The sequence below is a fragment of the Calidris pugnax genome, unplaced genomic scaffold (genome assembly GCF_001431845.1).
Source record: "Calidris pugnax isolate Ruff unplaced genomic scaffold, ASM143184v1 scaffold4, whole genome shotgun sequence".
Taxonomy (NCBI): domain Eukaryota; kingdom Metazoa; phylum Chordata; class Aves; order Charadriiformes; family Scolopacidae; genus Calidris; species Calidris pugnax.
This window is the reverse complement of record NW_015090781.1, coordinates 5,110,738-5,135,247: the sequence shown is the minus strand read 5'-3', so window position 1 is coordinate 5,135,247 and position 24,510 is coordinate 5,110,738. Positions and strand designations below refer to the sequence as shown.

The window sequence follows — 24,510 nt, the reverse complement described above, 5'->3', positions numbered from 1 at the left end:
CGCACATGTGTGTGTGTGTGTGTGTGTGTGCATGCGCGTGCGTGTGCGTGCATGTGTGTGTGTGGTTCAGGTTTTGTTTTAAACATATCTTCTTTTACTAAACATTAAATTATTTCCCGAGAAATAAAAAGCTATGTACATTTTAATTATCTACAGTAGGCCTTCGGCATCCTCGCTATTCACATGCACGGGGTCTGGGCTGCATCCATAAACTCAGGCATGGTCCTTCATTGCTTGTGGTGCTGTCCCCTCCAGACAATCTCCAGTCCAAGGAACACTGACTGTGTGTGTTTGCTCTGATTTTTTTCTTTTTCCTTTCTCAGCAGTCAACAGTGCCAGAGGGTGACTGAAATTAAAAGCAATTAAAAGCGGCAAGATCCTGTAAAAAGCTGAGACATGCATGTCATTGGAAAGTGAGGGCTGTTGGCATGGTGCAGAACCTGGTCCAACAACCCAGCCTGAGCCCTCTGGCAAGATGAAGTAGCTGATTCATGACTTCTTTTGAAAAGGGCTGAAAAGGGACAATTTACCTTCAACACCTTGCCTAAGGTACTATACCCACCTATTGGAATTGAATACCTTATTCCCATTGTATATTTAACAGGAGGCTGGCATTCAAATTCCATTGCACACTTGACTCATTCTTTGCTTTTTCCTTCTAAACTGATGAGTATTTCCTAAATATGAAGAACTACCGCTGTTTATGAATGCAGCCCTGGTAAACAGAAAAAGCCCACCCCATCCCCTCCCAAATTATAATAATGACATATAACTCTTTCTTTTTTCATAATAATAATAATAATAATTATAACAATAATAATTACAAATAAAAAGTCAGAAATGTTGTAGACCAAGTGGATTCTCAGTATTAAACACTAGTGCAGTTGGGGATTTCCTTTGTGCTTTCACTGTTGGCAATGGTTGAGATGCTTCCTGTGGAGGAGAAAATGGAGAAGAGAGTCAGTGCAGTGGCTTCAACAGTTTGGTCTATATTGCTTCTCACCTCTTCTTAGGACGTGCTTGTGTAAAGACAGAAAACATGCTTAAAAGTAACACATCCTTTTTTGTATTTGCAGCAAGCATGGGGCACACAGAAAACCTGTTACTACAGCTCAGCTGACCAGCAGTAAACTCATTAAGCTATTATGAACATACTCACTTGTAACGACAGCAAACTGACAGTCTAAGCTGGGCTCAGCTGATTTTTCTGAGGGATCAGGGAATTTAGGACACCTCCACAGGACAGACGGGGTCGTGAGCAGGCAAGGATGTGAGCCACAGCCATTACTAACTCCTGTATACTTGATGTCTCCAGGTTCCTACCCTGGTCATGAAACACTGAGAAAAGCTGAAAAACTGTAAGAAAAGCTCCCTGTTGCCGTGTTGCAGAGAGAGATTTTCTCCTTCTCTCAGTGCCTAAGGCTCTGATTGCACCTGAGGTCACAGCTGCTGCCTCTCCCAATACCCCAACGACCAACACCCTCCCCCAGACTGAAACAAGCCCCAGCTGAGGGCTGTCTCTCACCCATCACTCGCGTGTCCAGCTCTTTGTCCATCAGCTCCTCGGGGTCTGTGAACTCACTCAGAGTGATTTTGGGGGCATTTTCACTCTGGCTGACAGAGCCAATCATTTCCTGCTCCTTGTCATGCTGAACTTGGGCATAGATGTTAATCCAAGGGATTTTCCTGCGCAGGAAAGGAAAACAAAAGGTTATGTTTTGTAACACAGGGATCTTTGGCTTGTCATTGATTAATCAGACCAACTAAATTGAGAGCAATTCCAGAAACACAGCCCTGGCAGTGATGCAAAGTATCAGGTCTCAGAATGGTGAAAGCACCACAGTGATGTTCAGCTCTAAAAGTGTCATTAGCTTAATTCCAACACCAGCCTAAGGCCACCCCAAATCTCAGGCCTTCCCACCCTATGCCCAAAGGCTCCTCCAGCTGTAAACCTCAAAGTTCTGGTCCTGCCATTTAAAATGAGAAGTCATGCACACAGTGGACACTGCACCCAGCTCAGAGAGCAGCAATCAACTAAGTACAATCAGCTGCAACTGCCAACTCTCTCAGTATTTATTACATGATCAGGGGTGCATTGGAAACCAAAAGTAAAAATCAATTTGAGCACTACAATCAAGTGAGAAAAAATTGCTAGGCTTGTTTCTATTGACAAGCTCACACTGACTCAGTAGCAACTGCCACATCAGAACAAGTTATAAAGAATTGGCCGTGCCTCAGAGTACAGAAAGGACTTGAACCTCGTAACACCCACCCAAAGTCTATTTGTTACCATCTCATTGCAAAACCAGTTTGCTGTGCTATGGATCATGCAAGTTTGCAGGGTCTTATTTTCCCCTGCTGCTCAGGAAGCCAAGAAAGTGAAGGGATTATTTCTTCTTCCTTCTTCCAAGAGAAGCTAACTTGGACTGCTAGAACAATATCCTTGAAAGTCAGTTATTTAGACAGATAGTTAGATAGGCCCAGACAGAGAGTTAGACAGTAATCCCTGGAGGAACGCAAGTTTTAAATGAAAGAACTGAAAAGTAATGTGTAAAGCACCATGGGGGTTGCTAGGATTATTTATGTATAGTTGCTGGTTGGAAGGTGACTGACTGTTTTTTCTAATGTCCTTAAAAGGACTCTGTTCCATGCAGTCCACATTGCTAAAATAAGGAAAAATCAGAGAATTTTTGCCCTTCCTTAAAGCACACAGGAGAGAGAAATATGTGTTCAAAGAAGCTATATGAAATGCCATCTCTTTATGCTAACTTGTCTGCTGTTGGACAGATCAGAGACTGAAAGCAGTGGAAATTGCCTCAGCTTTCATGAATTCAGCAGACCTATGCTGATTTTACTCCAGTGAAGTTCTGGCCTCAAACGACTTGTGTTACTGGCTAGATCTGGCATTCTGTTCTTAACCAGCAGCAAGTCAGGACATATTTGGGATGTTTAGCAGCAGTTAACAAAATTTCTGTTCTTCTCCCTTTATCCCTCTCTTTCTAACCTTCAGACACAGATCGCTAGAAGACATAAGCACTACAGGGAAGCAGGGAATGCACACGTTGGATGAGAGAGGACAAATGCATTCCCATAGGACTTAAGTGTCCAGAATATGTCTGGAGGTGTGAAGACACGTGGACATAAGAACACACCTGGAGATACCGGAAGACTTAGTTTTGCTTCCAAGCAATGCAATGGTAGAGAAGTAATGGTTTTCTGAGCTTTGGGAGGAAAAGTGAGAAAAGCTCTTTAGAGTTGTGAGGCAGAGAGCATCCAGGTACTTCAAAGAGTTAGAGAAAAAAGAAACTGAGACAGCTGTACATATGTGCATCCCCACACACATACCTAACCCTGCTGTGCCTCCCAGCACAGACACATACAACATCCCACTGCACACCTCTGAGGACACACACACACAGATTCCTGCACTCCTGTCCCAGGACACATACACACTGACAGCCCCATTGCTCCACTGTTGCTCACCACCCGTACACGTGTAGTATTGACCTGCCACATGCTCAACCTCCAAGAAAAGAAACAACCTTTTTACAGATTATTTCCCTACTTTTCTCCCTTTCTTCCTCTTCCAGTCAATGTTCCTCAACAAGCATCTCTCTGGCAGCAGTGTTTAATATGCCTGCTGAGTCTATAACTTGATGGACTCATAATAAGAAGTCTGTGTGCAAACCAGCAAAGCACCGATTCTGTAAAGTTGTAGAATTAAAAATTCATGCAGGCCCGTGCTCTCCCCACAACCTATTCCTGTAAGCAGCAGTTCTGTATTCAGGCTGGGATCACCGTTAATCAGAAAAGTACATATGGCTAATGGATCTCTGCATCACCGAGAGCTAGAGGAAAGCTTTGTTTTCACCTCCTTTTTCCAGTAAGAATTGTTGCATGCTTTCACTTCCGATCCACTGACACAGAGGTTTTAGACCTGAAAAATAAAGCTAGAAGACACTCTGGGTATCTTAATCCTAAACTTTGTCATTCTGACCCAGGTTTGTCCTCTTTGGGACAGAGCATGTAAGAGAGGACAAGCTGATGAGCTTTGGACTAAGCAAAACCAATGCTTTAACCACCTTCCCTCTCACTTCCAATTTGTGATACATTCAGTTTTCAGACAGAATTTAACAAGGCAGGGCGTTCCCAGGCCTGGAGCACTGAGCAAGGCTGATGGCTGCTCTGCTTAAGGCTCAGGATGCTTAAGTAGTATAAGGGTCTGTTTTATGAGCTGTAGTAGCATAACATGACCTGGAAACTGCCAAAGCAAAGTGGATTATCAAGCTCTGTGCTACTCTGGCAACAGGTCTTGATGTGTCCAGGATCAAGCACTAGAATCAATGCTACCCACTGATTTTGAAAATGGCTAACGCAAGAGGTTAGCAATGAGGGGAGCTTTAAAGCTCGAGACTAGGATACATGCCTCTAGTATCATTCCATTTGTAATATTGTTTGTATCTTGCTAACATTACTAGACATTACCAGCCTTATCTTGGGCTGCAGAAAAGCTGGAAAGAGAAGTGTTTAGCTGGAATCTGGACAGGAAAAGCTCTAGTTTCCCAATTTGGAGGAACTACTCTTGTCCAGAATTTTACTTTTTTTTTTTTTTAAAGTCAGACTTAGCTTATGCTTCTAATACAGTATTTTGCTACTGGGCAGGATCTGGGCACATAGACCATTTAACATAGTAAATCCTGTACTGAATGTAAAAGTTCCTCCTAAAGAGCTCCATCTGCCTAAAACATATTCCCATAAGGCAGCCCTTCAGCAAACAGGCCATTCTTATCCCATATTTTGTTTCATAGCTTGCAGCAGTGAAGTGCCATGGGCCAGCACAGGTCCTGCCTGCTGCCTGGAAGCAAAAGGTTTATATTAACATCTGGCAAAGAAAGTCTCAGCACAGATTCCCAAAGGCATTTTGATGCTTAACACAAAATTTTCTGGCTTTGAAGACTCCCACCCTTAACATAATCACACCTGTTCCTCTGCAAGATTAAACTATTCACTTTGCAAAATACAGATGAGATGCTGCTGCACCAAGGCAGTGGGCCAGCTGGATACAGACTGTATGAAGACACCCATCGTGATTTTTTGACTAAGTCTGCATTGTGTGGCTTAGCACTCAGCGAGCACGGGGTTCCCATTTCTGGCCTGTGGCTCAAACACATGTGCTGAAGCAGGTTACAGCTTGATTTCTGAGCTCTTGGTGGACTTTCAGAGCACCAAGTTTGCAGTGGAGGGGCAGTAAACTGTCTCCTCTCTATATATGAGAAACAGGGAACTATACTGGTCTAAGCCTTAGACCAGCATAACTTGCTCTACATGTGCAATTCACACACTGCTATGCCTATACATCCCATAAACCACCCAGTACCTCTTCCTCCCCAAAGTTTCTCAACTTACCTCTTGAATTTGTAGATTAAAAAAACAGCCAGGCCTACGAACACCACAGACAACAGCATCAGCATCGCTGAACTGCTATGGCCCGTGCTGGAATCAACAAGGGGTGCTGCAGGAGGAAAGGCAGAGCATTACACTTCCAAGGTATGATCAGGGAACACGTAACTACCAGAGAGTTGAGCTCAACTCTGTCTTCGCCACATCTGCTTTATCACCTCTGCATGATGCACGCTGCTTTCTGCAAGACCAATCAGTAGGAAACAAATTGACAATCTTGTCCTTTTGAAAGACAAGCTCCTTTTTCAAGACAGCACAGACTAACATCCAGTGAAAAGGCACAGCAAGCCATGCTTAGCTGAATGGCTCATCACCCCTGCGTTAACACACTGGGCTATTTCTTTTCAGGCTTTTCCAGGGACTGAAGTGGAAATGAAATTTATGAAGTGTGGCTTAATGCATTTCTATTCCCCTTTGGAGATGCTCCCTCAGAGCATACATGAACAGCGTGACTCCCATCTTCCAAGGACATATGTCTGTCTCACATGTGACAGAGATGTGGTCTTGTGAGAAGCTTCCTGGCTCATCCTTGTATTGGGCCTTATGGGCTTTTTAATTGAGTCAGTTTCCATAATGTGGAGAAGCCCAAAGTGACAATCCTGAGGCCAAGCATGCACTACATTATAACGTTTTGGAGATCTGATCCATCTATTCTTGACATTTTGGGTGGGCTAAATAGAGTGTATTACTATACCTTGTTTATGCAGCTATTCCCACAGCTCATCAGAGCAGACCATCTTAATGGCCTGAGCACTGTGCTGAGAGTCAAGAGTCTGATGAGAAGTCTCTAATGAGGCGCAAATGATATTAAGTAGCAGCTGAGTGTTTCTTACTGCATAAATATTGGGTTTGGTTTTTTTTTTTCCCTGTTCTCTATTCTTTTTCTGTCACCCCAAAGATGGGGACAAAGTCTATGCAAATGGAGTCACTTCTGGTTCCATTGCCAAATTTTCACACCTAAGAGTATGATCCTGCCAGTATTCTGATTCTACTACTTCTACAGACTCTTTCATGGAAAAGAACTGAGTGTCATTTCACCTGAGTCAAAATACTGCAGGAATGATCATGAAACAAATGCAGCAACCCACTCAGGGGGTGAAAGAACAGTTGAGCAAGGTAAGCTAAATCCACCTTTTGCAATGTCTTACTAGAACAAACCCAGGTTCTGAACCTGGAGACTGCAGATATTTATATCTCATTCCGTTTTGCAAATTAATTCATTCCAGTCTACTCCTATAAACATCTGACTCTCATTCCCAAACAACAGTCAGAGTGAAGGCAAAAAGGCATTACCTATAGGAAAGGGTTACAAGCCTTGGTTTAGCCCAGCTCTTGGCTCTCTGAAAGTCTCATGTAAAAAGATGCTGAAGCGTATTATCGTGGGACAGGAATCCCAGTCTTTCAGAAGGGCTATCAGCAGTGTCACATGCACAAGACCCCACATTTCAGATGACTGCAAGAGCAGTCATAGAAACCAAGCGCAAAAATAAATCCATCATCTCCTCTGTAGTCATCACTGTCTCTGCAATAGCTGAGAACATCACACAAAGCTGGCTGAAATTCTCAGAAGTAACTGAGAGCTTCACACTAGGGTGGTTCAAAGCAAAGAGGGTGATGAAGCTTAAAGCAACTATTCATTACTCTCTGGGAAAACGGAGATAGGTAACATTGAAATTTAAATAAGTTCTAATTTGTAAAAGTAAATATTCAGGCACGTATTCCCTGTAAGAGGCCTAGATCTTCTTTTCATCAGTACTTTGCCCCTACGAAGCTGCTGGGCTAGTCATAACATTAACAAACCCTTTGCAATAAGGATTTGATCCAATAGCCATGAAAGTTAGTAATACTCCCACCGAATTCCACAGGTGCCCAATGAGGGCTTAAGAGAACACCATTCACCTTATTTTCTAAAACACTTGAAAACCATCAATGCACTCGTTAATTAAGCCATAGGGAACTCTTAAAAGGTACTTTTAATACTTGTACAAACTGGTGCATGAAGATGCCACTGCAGAACTCTTTTTTTAACGCTTCCTGCTTCTACCACAGACAATGCCTCAGTATGATCAGTCCTACATATCCCAGTAGCACATACCAAACTGTGAGTGCTCTGATGTAGATTGGTTCTCCTGGAGTTGTCTGAAGCCTCCAGAGAACCACAGCCATGCACATTCGACTCCACACTCACCTAATGTTAACTGAGTAACATACACAATGACTTCAACACCAGGCTTCAGTTCAAACTGGACCAGGTTCTGGTTGAGAGCATTAAAAAGGATTTCTACCACCTGATGAAATAATAAGAGATACAGTAGTTACAACACAGAAGACAGCATGCTCTCAATAACATTCAGGAATGCATGAAACCCATGAAAGGTGGCTAACATCTCTTACTGGCTTCAGGAAAAGAAGGGAAAGGAGAGACTGAGGAAGTGGAGAGAAACATGTACATGTGCTTTAGACGGAACTGAGTGTTATTTCATGCAAGTCTCCTTATAGGACTTTCAAGACTCACAGAGTGTGTTATTACATCTCTCCTGAGAAGCAAACCCAGGAAAGCAAAGTAGCCATTTTTTTTTCTTTTTTTTTGGGGAGGGGAGGGTGGAAGAGGAGGGAAAAGAGCTAAGTATCTTTTCACCCTCCACAATATGCTGTTTGATCTAATGTTTGATCTAGTGCACTTGGGAATCACTGACATATTGGCTTTTCATGGGTAGATGGCAGAACTGAGGTAGGTAGTCCAACCTAGTAACACTTCTTTACTCTTATTGTTTCAGGGCAATCCTAGTCACGTAGCTCCTGTTTAAATAGGCTGTTGTAGATGAGACAATCCAGTTTTGAAGATTAATGGCAAATTTGCCATATTTCTCCTTCATTTAGAAGAGAGGCCTTGGACTGGCATTTACTCATGGCTCAGCAATCCAGCTGTGATGTGTCATTTGGTTGTCTCAGGGCACATACATGGGATGTGACACTGAAGCCTGAGTTTGCTAATGCCTGGTCTCCCTAAAGTAGTTCTGATGGTCAGGGCACAGCCACTGAGTAGTTCTGATGGCTTCCTCTCCAGGCAGAGCCCCTCAATCAAAAGCCAACAACAGGTGCCAAAGTACAACCGAGTAGACCATCAAATAAAATTAGAGCACTGGAGCTTCAGGTCTCGGGGGCAGCTAGTCAGAACCCTAATCTGAGATGTCTGCATAAAACTGATATATGAAACATCGACACAACAGATTTTTAGAGGGAATTCTAATATGGATAGATCCTACTGAACCAGATGGAAATCCAAAGAAAATCCCTCCAAAAAGCCTTCCAAACCTTCACACCACAATGTATCTCCTCTACTCGCTCAGCACCATAAATTTCAGAGGCCAGCTTTGCTAGCTTCTTAGGGCAAATGTGCTGCTCTGAGGGGACTGACCTTGCTCAGTAGGTGACAAGAGCTTCCACAGAATTTAGGAGTCCTCTGAATTATTTAACGTTTGATCACAGAAGAGTTACTCCTCCAAGAGTTACTTGGGGATGGGCTCACGTATAGCTTGTATGCAGTAAAAACACTGCACACAAGAACATTAGCTAGAGCTGAGCAGCCTTTCCAGCAGTACTTCGCTCCTTCGCCTTTATAGAGCCGATTTAATCACTTGGTAATTCCAGCATGAAAGCTTCAGCAGACTAGTGCTGTTGTTCCTAGCTCTTCCCTTGTCTGCATATCACTGTTGCTATTCATCACTGTAATTACCTATTTATCTAAATGGATGGATATTGTAACTTCCAAATATAGTTTGCACACGCCACTCGCTGCTGCAGAAAAAAGAGGTCTTGTTCCAGTGATATACGAGCTGAAGAGCCTGATTTATTTTTAGTAAACCTCAGTATATTATCTTGCTGCTTTGGCCTCTGTCTATTAGCATTCCTCCAGGGAGTAGAGGGAGTACATATTCAAGGTTCCTTTGGCCATAACTACTGTAATAAGGACACACCACTGATCTAGGAAGAACCAGTGCTGGTAGACTGTGACATACCTCTGTGAGGTATTAGAAAAGCCCATTTTTCCTCTGAAAATCATTTTCTTTAATGCCATAAACTATACTGCCACAGTCCCAGACGCATCCAATTCCATCACACTTATTGTAAGTCATTTCCAATGCTGCACAAGTTAAAGGGCCCATCTGCAAATAGTATGATAGCAATGAATGTTCCATGAATCCTTCTTTCCTTACTTGCTCGAGGTCAGCCTCACTGCTTTTCCTCCTCTCTGTTGTGTTTTTATGGGGCAGTATGAAGAGTTCAGCAGAAGTGGGAAGCCCAGGAAACACAGCTACCAAGATCTGTTCATCAGGGATACCAGTAACCTAAAAGAAAAGTAAAAAGGAGGTCTAGCTGCTATTCTGTTACTCATATTTCCATTCACTATGAGAAACTGTGCTCCCACCAAACTGGTATTTGCCAGTTCTGCTGTAGGTGGTGTGGTCCTACTGAGCTGTTCTGCCCATTTGATGGGTCAGAAATAGAGGTTTGCTAATGATTTGCTCCAATTCTAGAAGTAAAGGTAGGCTTGACAACACCCCTGGACCCAGAGATCTGGATTTTTCATATAATCCTTCTGGCTACAAAAGAATGACCCAAAGTCAGATTCAGAGAGTCTGGCTATGAGCAGTCACTGGTAAGTGTGCAACTAACAGGGATGTAAGAAGAATTGCCTGCAGTCTCCTTCTAATATCAGATTATGGGGATCCACATTTGCCATACATGAATAACTTAATGTCTCTCGTGGGACACTTTATACCACTGGGGCTGTGCTAGGAATTGCTCAGTTTGCTGAACCAAGAGTCAGTTCCCCACCTGACTCTCCTGACTGTCTTCAGAGTGACCTGCCCACTGAGGCTGCTGCCTTTTCTCCCCAGATCCAAGCCGTGCATCCTCAGCAGGGCAGGAAGGTTCTCCTCCCTCAGAAACTCCCTGCTATATGAGGTTAACCCCATTAGCTCCATGGTCCTACCCCACCTCAAGCTCCTTGGCTTCCATCCTCAACTGAAATGCACAATTGGGGCAGCCCATTCCTTGTGATCCATCCCATAATCACAGACCACAGGCTGCAACGGAACAGTCACAAAAAGATATACAAGCAAGCACCTCTGCACCATTGTTTGTAACCGTTCATAGTTACAACCTAATTATTTTCTTTTTTTTTTTTTTCTCGCATCCAATTCCATCACACTTATTGTAAGTCATTTCCAATGCTGCACAAGTTAAAGGGCCCATCTGCAAATAGTATGATAGCAATGAATGTTCCATGAATCCTTCTTTCCTTACTTGCTCGAGGTCAGCCTCACTGCTTTTCCTCCTCTCTGTTGTGTTTTTATGGGGCAGTATGAAGAGTTCAGCAGAAGTGGGAAGCCCAGGAAACACAGCTACCAAGATCTGTTCATCAGGGATACCAGTAACCTAAAAGAAAAGTAAAAAGGAGGTCTAGCTGCTATTCTGTTACTCATATTTCCATTCACTATGAGAAACTGTGCTCCCACCAAACTGGTATTTGCCAGTTCTGCTGTAGGTGGTGTGGTCCTACTGAGCTGTTCTGCCCATTTGATGGGTCAGAAATAGAGGTTTGCTAATGATTTGCTCCAATTCTAGAAGTAAAGGTAGGCTTGACAACACCCCTGGACCCAGAGATCTGGATTTTTCATATAATCCTTCTGGCTACAAAAGAATGACCCAAAGTCAGATTCAGAGAGTCTGGCTATGAGCAGTCACTGGTAAGTGTGCAACTAACAGGGATGTAAGAAGAATTGCCTGCAGTCTCCTTCTAATATCAGATTATGGGGATCCACATTTGCCATACATGAATAACTTAATGTCTCTCGTGGGACACTTTATACCACTGGGGCTGTGCTAGGAATTGCTCAGTTTGCTGAACCAAGAGTCAGTTCCCCACCTGACTCTCCTGACTGTCTTCAGAGTGACCTGCCCACTGAGGCTGCTGCCTTTTCTCCCCAGATCCAAGCCGTGCATCCTCAGCAGGGCAGGAAGGTTCTCCTCCCTCAGAAACTCCCTGCTATATGAGGTTAACCCCATTAGCTCCATGGTCCTACCCCACCTCAAGCTCCTTGGCTTCCATCCTCAACTGAAATGCACAATTGGGGCAGCCCATTCCTTGTGATCCATCCCATAATCACAGACCACAGGCTGCAACGGAACAGTCACAAAAAGATATACAAGCAAGCACCTCTGCACCATTGTTTGTAACCGTTCATAGTTACAACCTAATTATTTTCTTTTTTTTTTTTTTCTTCTGCAAGCTTGACTCTGAATACAGTAAAAGGGAACAACAGTTTAAAGAAACGAACTTGGTGTTTTCTCAGGATGGAAAAAACAATCAGGGAAACTCTTATAAACTGTGAATTTTGAGTGGGCTGCAGATGAGAAAAGCTGAGCAGGAATGTACTTCACCGGTAAAAATAATCAGCCTCCATTTCTAAGAACAGCTGTAGCTGAAGCAAAAAAAAAAAGGCAAGATACATTTCTGGCAGAATCTAAAAACCACAAAAGCTTGCCTAAATCTGTCTCCTGATTTCACACAAAACCAAAGTCCCTGGCTATTTGATATCATAAATTATTCTGTCCCCTTTCCTGCAAGAATATGAGTGCTAGTTTACATATTCTAATTAATCCCAAAGGAAGATTCAGTATCTTCCACCGACAGTTGCCTCTCTTTGTCCTGTATTTTAAAGGTAAGTTTATTTTCCCTCTGAATCCTCATTTTTTGCCCCAGTTGGAAAGGGAGTAGAGCTTTATAACGTTCACCAGTTGCTACACTTAGCTGCACGTGGAACTCCTGATTTGGTATCGGGAAGAAATAAAATATCTTCCTCATGCATCCAACATACTACGATGTCTGTCTTCTGGGATGCAGTGGATCAGCTGCTTAACAACACACAGTAACACTACCCAAATGTGTGCAGTAGAAAACAGTAGATACTGTAGTATCAATTTGCCAAAATAAGAATAATAACGATACTATTACAATCTAGAATTTGTAAAGTCCTCAGGGATATTAAAAGCTAAAAAGCGCCACAGAAACATTAATAAAAGTAATTATAATATTTCCACAAAATTCCCAATATAGTTTGCCTCTGTAAAAAGATCCAGCATATTAAGAAGCTTTTCATCAATTTAAAATGATAGCTTCATTACTGCTGTTCTTTCCCATTTTTTTAAGCTAACATGTTGTAAAAGTGTATGTTTAATAGCCTAGTCAATGTTAGTACAGATGAGGAAACAGATGTTCACTCACCTGTGCCAGAGCTCTCTTGATGACTTTGCCAATGTCTTGTCTCCATTCAGGGATGTCAGGGTTATGGTAGTCCAAGTTGGGAGAAAATGACAGGAGCTGAGACTGGAAATACTCTGGGATAAAAAAACAGTATTTAAGAGAAGATGAGGTACAGCCAAGGGTGCAGAAAACAACAGGAAGACCGCAATGAAATTATCTTAAAGCAAGATCAAGAGGAAAAGCTGAAGGAAGAGAAAGGGCTGGCTAACACTAAGCAGGACAGAAAGCTTGCAAGGAAAGAATTCTTATAACGGTTCTTATAAAGGACATTTTGCCCTAACGCCAACTTGCGGCTTTTCCCAGAAGAAATGGAAACAAAAATGAGAGAGGTGAGAGGACGCTTTCCCTTCATGATGCCTCTGGGCTTCACAATTTTGCCACTCAACTTCATCAGATTCTGCTTACAAGGAAGTTGACCAGCAAATAAGGCAGCATCTGGCTGAAATTTGGAAGGTCTGTGCAACTGCACGCGTTGAGCTCTGCAGAACAAACACTTAGAGTAAGCAATGTTTTCAAAAGCAGGTATTATCTGTTTGCTCTCCTGGAGGGAAGCCATGAGCGGTTAATCCCCCAACAAATCAGAACCCAGTGGTGCTAATGACTGGCTAATCAAGCAATGGCTATTCATGAAACACTTTGAAATTACTTCCTAATTGACTGATTGCAGGGAGGAAGGAAAACTTCCGGGACTTCAAACACGGAATACTTTAAATTTTCCTGCAATTCAAACTCTGCCCTCTGGTGTCACCAGAGACCGAGTCTGGAATCCTCATGATAAATATGCACAATGGATTTGGGCCAGTGGGAGACACAGATCCAGGATGGGAATCACACTCAGATATAAGTTATCAAGGTAGAAGACTCTCTGTTCTGGTTTTGGAGATGTGCTGAGCCCCACCTTGAAGCACCTGATGTCCAGACACTTCAAATAAGTACCGTTAATCACTTATAAGAAGGTACCAGTTTTCGACCAAGATAAACCAGTTCGAGTATAAATGAGGAAATCCACAGAATAGCAGGGATGTGCCAGCACAGCATTTATGTTGCATATTTTGCAAGATCTGTTCTCTCTTTTTAGATAATGTGGTATATTTTCAAATAAAACAGGCATCAAAGAGAGCAGGGAAAGGCTCTCAAGTTCTGAAGGCTTAACTTAGATCCTGATATATAAAGACTTTGACTTTTGAACCCTCAGCACCGTGTTCAATTTATTTTTTTTAGAAAATTCTGGTCTCTTAACCACAATTTGAGCAAACCCTGAATAAATCTCCTCCACCGCTAAGATCAGAAAGCCGTGCCTTCCTGCCTAGAGCCATAATAACTTAACACAGGACACAGTTTAGTACACAAATTTAGCAGAGTGCACGTTTACCAAAGGTGTCACTCTTTTATGTACTCAGAAGTGAACTGACCACCAGAATGGGAGTCTGGAAGGGCTCCTTCCTTAGACCAGGTCAGTCTGCACCATGATGTTGCAAAGGGCTATTTGGACAGTCCAACTGGATCAATTTCTCTTTGTGATAAAGCCCAAAGCTTTGGATTTTTAAAATAGCATGGCAAAATTTCTTACAAGGTGTTTAAAAACAACGAGTGAGAGGAGCATTCCATGGCACCTACCAAGACCAAAGATTGAGATTACCTGTGGATAAACCCCTCAGATACACTTGATTCAGGCTTATTTCAGAAACTAGTGGAAAGATGTATGTTTCCCACAAGTAAACACTCCATTATGCAATGCTCAAAATGATCAAGTAGAGGGTTACTTACATTTGCTAATAGCGAGTTTGGGTATTACTAAATCATATTAACAAATTATTAAAACTCATCGCATTTCACAGCTAGGCAATCAATAAATATCTATTTAGCTGGTTGTTATATTTGAGCATACAGCTTTCCAGTCACCAGCAGGACATTTATTTATATTTAATTACTGAAACAAGACACTTATAGTTCAACCACACATTGCAACCCAAGTTGTTTGAAGCCCTTGCCTCTAAATAAAACTTGCTATCCAAACAAAAGCTTGCCCTCGAATGCTGGATGCCAATAACTGGATATGGAAAACGAAGACTGCCCCAGGGCAGAAATTATTCTCTGGAGAAATCTCAAAGTCCTGGGCAAAACTGCTGAGACAGCCCTTTCACCCAGCATTTATCAAGCCCCAAATAGGGTAAGGTGTGTGGTCTGTCAAAAGGTGCTTTTTGGAGCCCATGACAAGCAGATACAGCATACCAAACATAACCCACAGGGAAGTCCAGTGGACACACTCAGACCTCCAGCTGGGGAAGATGGGCAGAGAGACAAATAACAGAGTCATTTCTGCCCCCTTTTCCAGACACCTCCAGACCCCCTGCAGTTTTTCACTGTATGAAGAGAAACACCAGCTGCATTCAGGCCACCTCAATGATGCACGATGCCTACTTCTTTCCCACAGCTGGGAAGCAGAGGGAAGGCAGTCTGACTGCCACTCTAAGTGCTTTTTCTTTTGGGAGTTCCCAGTCAGGCTGTACGGACAGACCAACAGGCAAAGGAGACACCAGCCACTTTACGACAGGGCTGACCTTACAAATTTGGCTGGCTGCCCCGGCCAGTGCACTTCTCTATTTTGTGATCATGACACATCTCTGTTTACAGTTTGTCTTCAGAGGTTCCTCCAGGCACTAGGAAGTTCACAGAGGTCATTTTGGTTCAGCAATGACTGCCTGTTCTTCACCTCTAGATACTCCCCCCCCCCGAGATCCAATTGTAAAAGGCTGAAGGTACCATGCACTGCGATCTCCTTGGTGTCTTGGATGAGGGTATTTCCTGCAGCAACTTGCACGGTGACGGTGTTCATCCCCTCCACCGTGAAGACGTACGAGATGCTGCTCTCTAAGGTGATGAGGGGCTGCAAGAGGCAAACACAGACGGCGATACCAAAATCAGGGTAAGATTAACTCAGGATCACAACATACACCTGACCAATCCACCAGGCCATGATATCCTTCCTCCCTGACACAGGAATGGTGCTCCAAGCTTGCATGTCCTGCTAGGGCCTAAATATGGCCTGAACACTACCCAGTGAGAACCGTCCCATAGGCAAAGGTTTCTCTCACTTCAGTAAATGCTTCCTGAAATATTTTCTTCCATTGAACTGCAACTTCATTATGCTACGAATACCTCAGCAGAGCAGAGTCAGCAATTGCAGAATTAGTGCTGCAGAATGCAGTGTTGTACACACACACACACCCCAGCGTGCACACTCAGCACAGTTGCTCTATCAGCTGTACAAAACACAGAGTCCACCTCAAACCAGCCTAAACCAAACATGCAGGTTCTTCCTCAAACAATCCATAGTGTTCAGACTCAGATTCGTAAGAGCCCATGCTCTTAGGAGCACAAATCCATTTATCTCAATCTCAGAGCAACTCTGCTCAGGTCACCCAGCATTGCCCTGTCCATGCTTTGAGCCTGTAAGCCAGCTCCAACCACACTAACAAGGCTGAAAGCATGGCATAATACCTGCTGACAATGCGGTCTGAATGTGGCTGAACGGTTTCCAGAGTAAATATGACCTGAATTTAGCTATCTCAGAGCCCTAGCAAAGCAGGCTGACTTTACCTGCACCTTCTCAAACAAGAACGTCCTTGATAGCAGCACAGCTCTCCTGTTTGCACAAGAAACTCTCACGCTGATACACATCTAGATGAGAATAATGCACCATGTTTGGGTAAAGAGATTCATATATTGAAAAATCAAAGGCCTAACCCTCGCACTGCCATTGATCTGACAGCTGATCTATAGACAAATCTCTTGGTTTAGATTAAAGCATTAAATGGGAATAGTGGTACTGGCCTCCGCTGCAAAAGCACACCGAGGTCTAAGAGCACAGATAAAGCCATTGTACCATCATCACTGTCCCTTCACTAACTGCCAGCTTGTTTCCAGAGGAAAACCCCTACACATTCACCTTCCAGTTCTCACGCTTCTTCCCATCAGACTGCCAACCTGCCCACGATTCACAACAGTGGCCATATATGCCATTTTCATAGCCAAATCAAAATTTCCACTGGCATAGGCCAGACTGGCAAACACATTTCCCTCCCTGCAGAATGCCATCTTCCTTTGGTCCCCCTCAACCATAAGCTGAAAAAGCAGTAGAAAAATTAAAAAGTCTTTGACCACATGGGACTCAGAGACCGAGTCAACAAGGCTGCCAGCTTGTGCCAGCCCTAGAGGTGTAGCTAACATATACTTAGATCTACACACATCCTGGACAAGCAGAATGGGCCTTTATTAAACTGTAGTGATATTAGCAATCTTTCTGGATGTTACAGGCTGTAATTCTGCGCAGAGGCAGATCAGCGGAATCAATCTGGCCTTTAAAATTACATTTTTTCCTTTTTCCTGTGTGTTGTATGCTGGACATTCCATTACCATGGATGATTTCACCTCTATCATGGAGTTTTAACATTCAGCCAACTCCTTAATTTTAATTCAAGCACCAAGACCTGGAAACTAACTCTAAATTAAATCAAGTAGTTTAAGGTTCATTTGCTCAAACCTATTAGACAGCTGGACACATTTATTAAACTGGACCTGTGTTAATCCAAGAAAATTGGCCTTTGGGTATACTGCAAAAATCAGCACAGTAGAAATTCAGTCCAACGGTTTCCAGCAGGGTGGGGAGGGCAGCAGAAGTGCCTCAGCCAGGTCATTTGTCTCTAAGACAACATTCACCTGTGCATCAGCACAGAGAGGACCTTAGTGAGAGTGCACCATGACACGAGACACAGCTGGTCCTGCCTGGGGTGCCTGTGGGCTGAACAGGAAAAGAAGCTGCAAGAACCCTCAGCATGGAACAAGAACATATCACCTAACAATACCAGCCACTGTGCACAATATTACACACCTCATCCTTCCATTCACACACAAATCAGCATCCCCACCTTCTTCCTCTGCTTAGAGCACCACAGTTTGCCCATGAATGGGCACAGAGAAGGATCTGACATGTACACTGAACATCCCAGAAGGAATTTTGATGTGATGCAGACTGTTGTTCTGGGAAAAAAAGGGTGGCTGCTGCTGTTATGACTTTATCATTTATACCCTGTTATATCCTTTGTCATACTTAGGTCAGAGTTGCAACTGAAGTACATTTCATGAAGTAGCTGGAGATAATGCTTTGCAAATGATGCTCTGGGTCTTTGATTTGGACACAGGTAAGTGGCCCCCTCTTTACTAATCCACACCTCAACACATTTCAGCAACACATACAATCACCCCAAGGTATCATAAAGATTAGCTACTCTGCGTGCAGTTATGTCCAAAGCATCCACCCCAAACACATCCATATCTGCTTGTACTCCGTTGCCTATGGGTTTGAAATTTAAGCTAGAAGACAGAGCAGATCAGATTTACAATCCAAGCATTACCACCATGACAACTGCATCTTCAGCAAACACCACTGCTTTGTTCTACCTTTTCTAGATCACTTTCTATTTCAAAAAATGTTTTTTAAGGCCATATTCACAACCAATTTCTATATTAAGGACAAAAACAATGGCAGGAAAACTCTGACTCTGGAGGGCATAAGCAGATGATCAAGTTACCAGTATCTAAATTGTCTCAGATGCATTCTAATGGCTGTCCATGTGTGAGCACTGTGCCAAAAATCCCTGAACTGTAATGTGATTTTGCATCCCTCTCAGTGCAGTGTAAACTGTGTGGAATTACCTGGTACTTGTCATGGACTAGATCTGTGGGGGGGGGTGGCTGCCATAGCTCAGCGAGGGCACAACAACTTGCCAAGTTATAGTAAATGGGTTTTGTTCCTGAGCTCTTCCAGTACCTCAATTATGCTTCCACAAAAATAGGTGAGTTCTTGCAGTAAGCTTCCTAACTTGACGTAAAATCCCAGCAGACACAGCACTTACTGCTTGGTTTTTTTCTCCTGCAAGTGTTGGTAGCTAGGGTAAGAGGTTAAAATGCAAGCAGCTTTGTCAAAGAGAAAATAAAATACCAGTGTGCCTGCTATTTTTTATCTCAAGTTCCATATTTCATGTAAAATCCCTGTTTCTTTCTACTGTGATCTTGCCTTCAACTGCAACTCAACAATGTAGACAATGATGTGGCTTAAACTGCTTTTGTAAATAACAGCAGACACTACATTGCAAAATTACCAGCTGTACATTTTGTGACCATAATAATGGAGGATAGTGCCTGTGTGTCAGCTGTCTCATTCCTAAAGCCTACAATAAAAACTATAGCTAATAAGAAATCCTGCTCTCTAGCTAATAAGAAATCCTGCTCTCTCCATTTGAAAGCGTAACCACAACTCGTAGTTTCATTCACTTTAATTATTGATAAAAAAAGCTCTTTATAATATTTTATTGCCGATCATTTGAAAATTCACTACAGAGAAGTCTTACCTCCCTCTCTAATATACCCAAGACTGTCAACAACAGTCACAGATGGACACAAACAATTCACTGAGGGTCCAGCTTGAAATTCTAGATACAGCTGGTTATTTGAACACCAACAGCTTTAAAGTATTGTCTTGGAATCAAACATTATATACTGCATACTGGTACATAATGGAAACTCCCACAGTTATTTGAACACAAATAACACACAGTTATTTAACACAATGTTTTTAACCATTGTGATAAAAGCCAGTATTATCCCATATATAGCGTTATGCAATTCAGTTAAGTCGCAAGTGAACGCTGGTAATAAGAGTGGTCTTCAAAGCTCAGTAGGGCTGGTAACAACCAGATGGAAAAAAGCAATGACTCCTAAGAACAACACGAGACAGGAGGAAATAAACTCAAAAAGGTTGAAGTTCAGATAATCATGGAATGGTTAAAGTTGGAAGGGACCTTAAAGATCATCTAGTTCCAACCCCCTGCCCTAGTCAGGGACATCTTCCACCAGACCAGGTTGCTCCAAGCCCCATCCAGCCTGGCCTTGAACCCCTCCAGGGATGGGGCAGCCACAGCTTCTCTGGGTGAATAACGACAACCCTTTTTAGATAAGGAAAAAACTAAAACACAACAAGCAAAGGCAAGAAGCTTTTATTAGGCCTGAGAGAGTCTCCTGTCTGGTGCAACAAGCTTAGGAAGTAAAAATGAACCGAAGGAGAGCTGTACCTTGGTGCTGTTACCAAACCACCAGAAGTAGGTAAGGGTGCCTGCCTGGCTGGGCCAAACCACTGCAGTAATGTTGACGTCCTTATTTCTGATGGCGACAAAGGGGACACTCAGATGGACGTGTTCCACTGGGCCTGTGGGAAGAGAGAGCTCATCATTACAGGCTTTGAGTCAAATCCTCCCTGCGCAGACGTGAACGAGGATCTTTCCTTTAAGTAAATCAAACGCCTTATGTCAGCAGTGAGACCACTACAGCAATGTGAGAGAATTTCAGCAGTCAACAAGCAACAGAAAAAGATACCAGATTAATAAACATAATTATTTTTTTTTTCTCACCCTTAATTCTAGGGGAGTCAGAAATGCACATTTTCCACAGTGCTAATTTCAGACAGGGCCAGCATTGTGTTTAGAAGAATTCTTTAAATGCAGTTTGAGGGAGAGCAATGAACTAGCATTGCACTGGACAGGGTAAGCAGCTATTAAAAGCTTGAGGGATAGGACACAAGAGAGAAAGGAGGTGTTTTCTTGAAAATATATCCACTAAGCTACTAAGATTTGTAGGAAAATAATTTTAGCCAAGATGACTTAAATCTAATTATATATGAGGCATTTGTGACTTAATTAAATACACTCTGACTGTTTCTAGAAGGTCTGTAAAAGAAAGACTCATGATTTTGGAAATCCTTGCATCTTTTTGACTTTGGCTTGATCTTCAGAAGTCTTTGGGGAGTCAGTTACCACTAGCAAAAAGTCAGGAACTACTTGAAAGACGTGTGCATCAAAGCACTTAACTCTCAGAAAAACTTGTTTCTGAAAGACTTAATAAATAACAAAATATCAATGAAAAGTTGTATCTAATAAATGCAGATGTCCAGAATGAGTCTAGTGCATGAAATCCAGAATTAAGCCTCCGGTTCCTCTCCAGATAAAAACAACATGTGAAAAAAATACTGAGGTTTTGTTTACTAGCTTGTTTACTGCTTTTACTATCTCCATTGTTTTCCTTCTTGTTTAATTTTTTGGTTTTACTGGTACTGTATTTCAGCTGATAACTGCTGCACATCAGACAGTGTTACTGAGTCTTTCTGGATGGTACCTTTTAAAACACAGCAAACTGACAGATTATCACTGTGAGAAGGAAAGGATGAAATAAGAAAGAAGTGAGATTTCTTTTTTATAAGACATTAATTCTGGGAGACAGGAAATTTGGTGATTTTAACTGAGATGATCTTCTTGTGTTACCTCTCAGCTCTTCAAGCATGAAATGGGGACATTAATCACTTCACCACCTACTTGGGTTACAAGGATTTTGGAAAGCAAGAGCTGTTCTTTTAACACAGGAAAATACAGCTCTGGGCACAATGGGACATTATTCTTGCTTTTGACTCCTTAAAATTTGCTCTTTGTTTTTTTTCCCCCTCCTTTCCCGAAGGGTCTCTACCAGCAAGTCACTCCTGAAATCTGCCCATAGCAAGTACTCTGGGTTCCTAAATATAGCAGGTTCCCCCAAATATTTTGTGACAGTGTACGTAAGAAGAAAACTACCGATATCTTCACTTCCTTTAAATGAAGAGATGAACAGCTTGACAGTAGATTCCAGAAAGCTGAAAAGTTGACTGACCCCTGATAAAGCTGCAGGGTAGAAAAATGCCAAGGAGCTTCTTTCTCCTTTTTTTTTTCCCCGCACAGGATTCCAGCACCAGACAGATCATATAATAAGGGTGATTTATATAAGAGGCATTTTTGTCTGTACCTTTGACTTCCAAGGTCAAACCTCCTATATTGACAAGTACATCCAAATATATTAAAAGTCTACTACTGAGGTATCATCTAATTTCAGTGTTAGCATGAATGTAAATGCTTGGAAAATATTTCCCTAGAGATAATGATAATTTAAGATAGCCACCTAAGAATGCTATAAAAGTCAAAGCAGAGAAGTGAGAGCCTGAGGAAGAAGAGGGTAGAGTAGCACAACCAGGCCAAGCAACTGCCCCTTGCTGCATTCTGCTCTAAAATCCTCACCATGAAAAAGCAGTTCCTATGAGAAAAATCAGATAATCCATACAAAGCTGGTTGTTACTACCACATAACCATCACTTTTGTCGGCTAATGGCCCAAGGTGAAGGAAAAAACCAGTTAATGCTCTAATAACAGGTTGTTAAATGCAGCCATGATTGACTTTGAGGGAATTATGAGCATAATAAAAGCTTCAAGGAACATTTATTCCTTCACAAAGGGAGCTTGAAATTAGAAAAAAAAGAAAAAAGTTCTTGAGTTTAGGAAATTTCTGACTTGCTTCCTTCCAGCAGAAAAGCTCAAGTAAAAGATAAACAGGCTAGAAGACATTCTGACAGGCTAAGGGAGAAGACAGACATGGCTGTGAACACCATTAGGGGCAAAAAACGATGAGGTTCATCTGAACACAAAGCTCTCTGCCCAGGATATCTCGTGGTCTGAAAGCAAGATAAAGAACTGGGATGTTCCTGGTCTTATCCTGTGTTCCACACCCTCTGCTCCCTCCTGTGACTTTGAGAAAGCCAGGTGAGGGCTCTGTTTTTGAGTCTGCTCATGTGCCAAGTGGAGAGAAATGGCACTTATCTACCAAACAGGAGGGATAGGCCAGGGTGCATGTCAAACACATGAAATATGAAAAGTACCACATTAACCCCCAGTACATTCATGTCCCAGAAAGTATGCTTAGCATACTTTTATTTAATAAGGACTATGAACTCCCAAATCCTGAATAACGGATTCAAAATTTAGTAGATTAAGCTAAAACTCTTGGTATTAGAAGTGTATTGAAAACACATATTTGGACTTTGTTTCATATGCTGTTTTGTCTCTCACCCTTTCAGAAAGCCAGAGAAACATTTTCAAATTTTTCTCTGTATCTGTGACAACTGCAAATATACTTGTGTTAGAAGAAACTTCCCTTCCTCCTCATTCAATAAAGTTTAATTAACAAGACAGAAGACTGTCTAAGGGTCCAAGCCTTTGGAAGAGCGTGAGCTGCACATGATGGTGGGCTTGCATGTATTCTTAGGCCCCACTAAAGTTGTTGCAATTTTCGTTGAGGTCAGGTTTTCGCCCAAGGAATGTGGCAGCTGGAAGTACTTACAGACCACGTGCAGGAAGAGGACAGCAGTGTCAGAGCCCAGGCTGTTCTCTGCATACGCCGTCACCTGAAAGATTCCAGCACTCTTATAGACGTGCCGGATGCCATCCTCAACGGGGCTGAAATTAGCATAGGATACTGCGATGCCGTCTCCAAAATCAAGCTGAATGTTTGTCCTTTGGAGATCACCCTGCAAGAGAGAAGGTTGGATTAGGAAACTGGGCTGATAAGAGCGATTTATATCACCCTCCATCTCACTTCTCACTCCCATTTCATTAGCACGGACACAAAACTCGTAACTTTACCAAAAAAGCCTACCTTTGTTATGTCAGCCCCCGAAATGGCCAGACTCAAATCAACACCGTGTAAGTATATACAAGCAATGCTTAGAGTAGCTGAACATTTACACCTGCAAAGAGATGTTATTCCTCCTCCTTGGGTTTAGAGCTTTTCGGAGGGCAGGATGCCAAATGTGCATATATCAAGGGGAACATATTTGAATGACCTAATGCAATGCACGGCTGGAGATTATGGCTCACTGTAGCAGCCAGGGCTTTGCACAGCCTTTTGTGGAATGGGTAGTATCCAACAAGTACCTCCATCAGAGGCAGTGAGATGGGAGGCACTGCCCTGATGGTAAGTCAGAAGCTAATTAGAGAGCAATTCCCAAATGCACATTAGAGCACTGGGAATATTCTGGATACAGGACAATGGCTGAAGGGGCTCTCCAATACCTTCCAAAGAAACAGAACCTAGTCACTGAGATGCTGTAAATCTAGTCTAAGCTAATTTTCCAGGCTTTCCATACAGTCAATGAAAGAGAGAGAAAGAAAGACTGCAAGAGACCAACACATCTCATCCAAAGATAACCGAGACAGGTGAACATCCCATCATAAGATAACTGAGACAGATGACATGAATCATCTTCTGCAAATATCCATCCCTGTGCCCTGATGATAGAGATCCTAGATGACTAGTTTCAGGTAGACATGTAACTTCACGATGGCTGAATTTATACAGGTTGACTCCCCTACTGAGGACTGACAGTTTTTGCCAGTCAACACAGAGATAGGGCCTGTATACACAGGAGAATGAAGTAGATGATGAGAAAATCCCTTCTAGGATTACTGTCAATGACAGCTATTAAATGAAGGAGGGAACAACAGACAAGCAATTCCAACATTGCAGGTATTGTCTAGAGGCAGCAGCTGCAGTGTTTTAATTTAATTCACGCTTTAAACCACTGTAGTTGAACTGTAGAAGTGTCTGTTATTTCAGTTTCTCGGAGCCTTATTTTATACTTGTCCCCAGCTGACTGAAATAACACAGAACAAGGCTAATTCAAACAGAGCTAAAGCCCACTGCAGTGATTTCACTAAACTGAAATAAAACTACACCTCAGATTAAATCTCTGAAACTTTCTGCATGTATATACCAGATGTGTTGGCCCAAATAATTTCCCTTCATGAAAGATT

At 42.5% G+C, this 24,510-nt stretch overlaps 1 protein-coding gene across 1 annotated transcript in view; it reads right to left on the bottom strand.

Annotated features, from left to right (window-relative positions):
* Nucleotides 1–789: 789 nt before the first annotated feature.
* Nucleotides 790–24,510, bottom strand: part of SORCS3 (sortilin-related VPS10 domain containing receptor 3) — a 297,321-nt gene continuing 273,600 nt past the window's right edge. The window contains exons 20-28 of the mRNA XM_014957626.1: nt 23,039–23,225; nt 19,921–20,054; nt 15,554–15,677; nt 12,752–12,864; nt 10,771–10,902; nt 7,649–7,748; nt 5,407–5,512; nt 1,526–1,686; nt 790–933 (exon numbers count right to left, since the gene is read on the bottom strand). Of these exons, the coding sequence (XP_014813112.1) occupies nt 869–933; nt 1,526–1,686; nt 5,407–5,512; nt 7,649–7,748; nt 10,771–10,902; nt 12,752–12,864; nt 15,554–15,677; nt 19,921–20,054; nt 23,039–23,225 (1,122 nt within the window). The 3' untranslated portion in view covers nt 790–868. The remainder of the gene's footprint in view (nt 934–1,525; nt 1,687–5,406; nt 5,513–7,648; nt 7,749–10,770; nt 10,903–12,751; nt 12,865–15,553; nt 15,678–19,920; nt 20,055–23,038; nt 23,226–24,510) is intronic.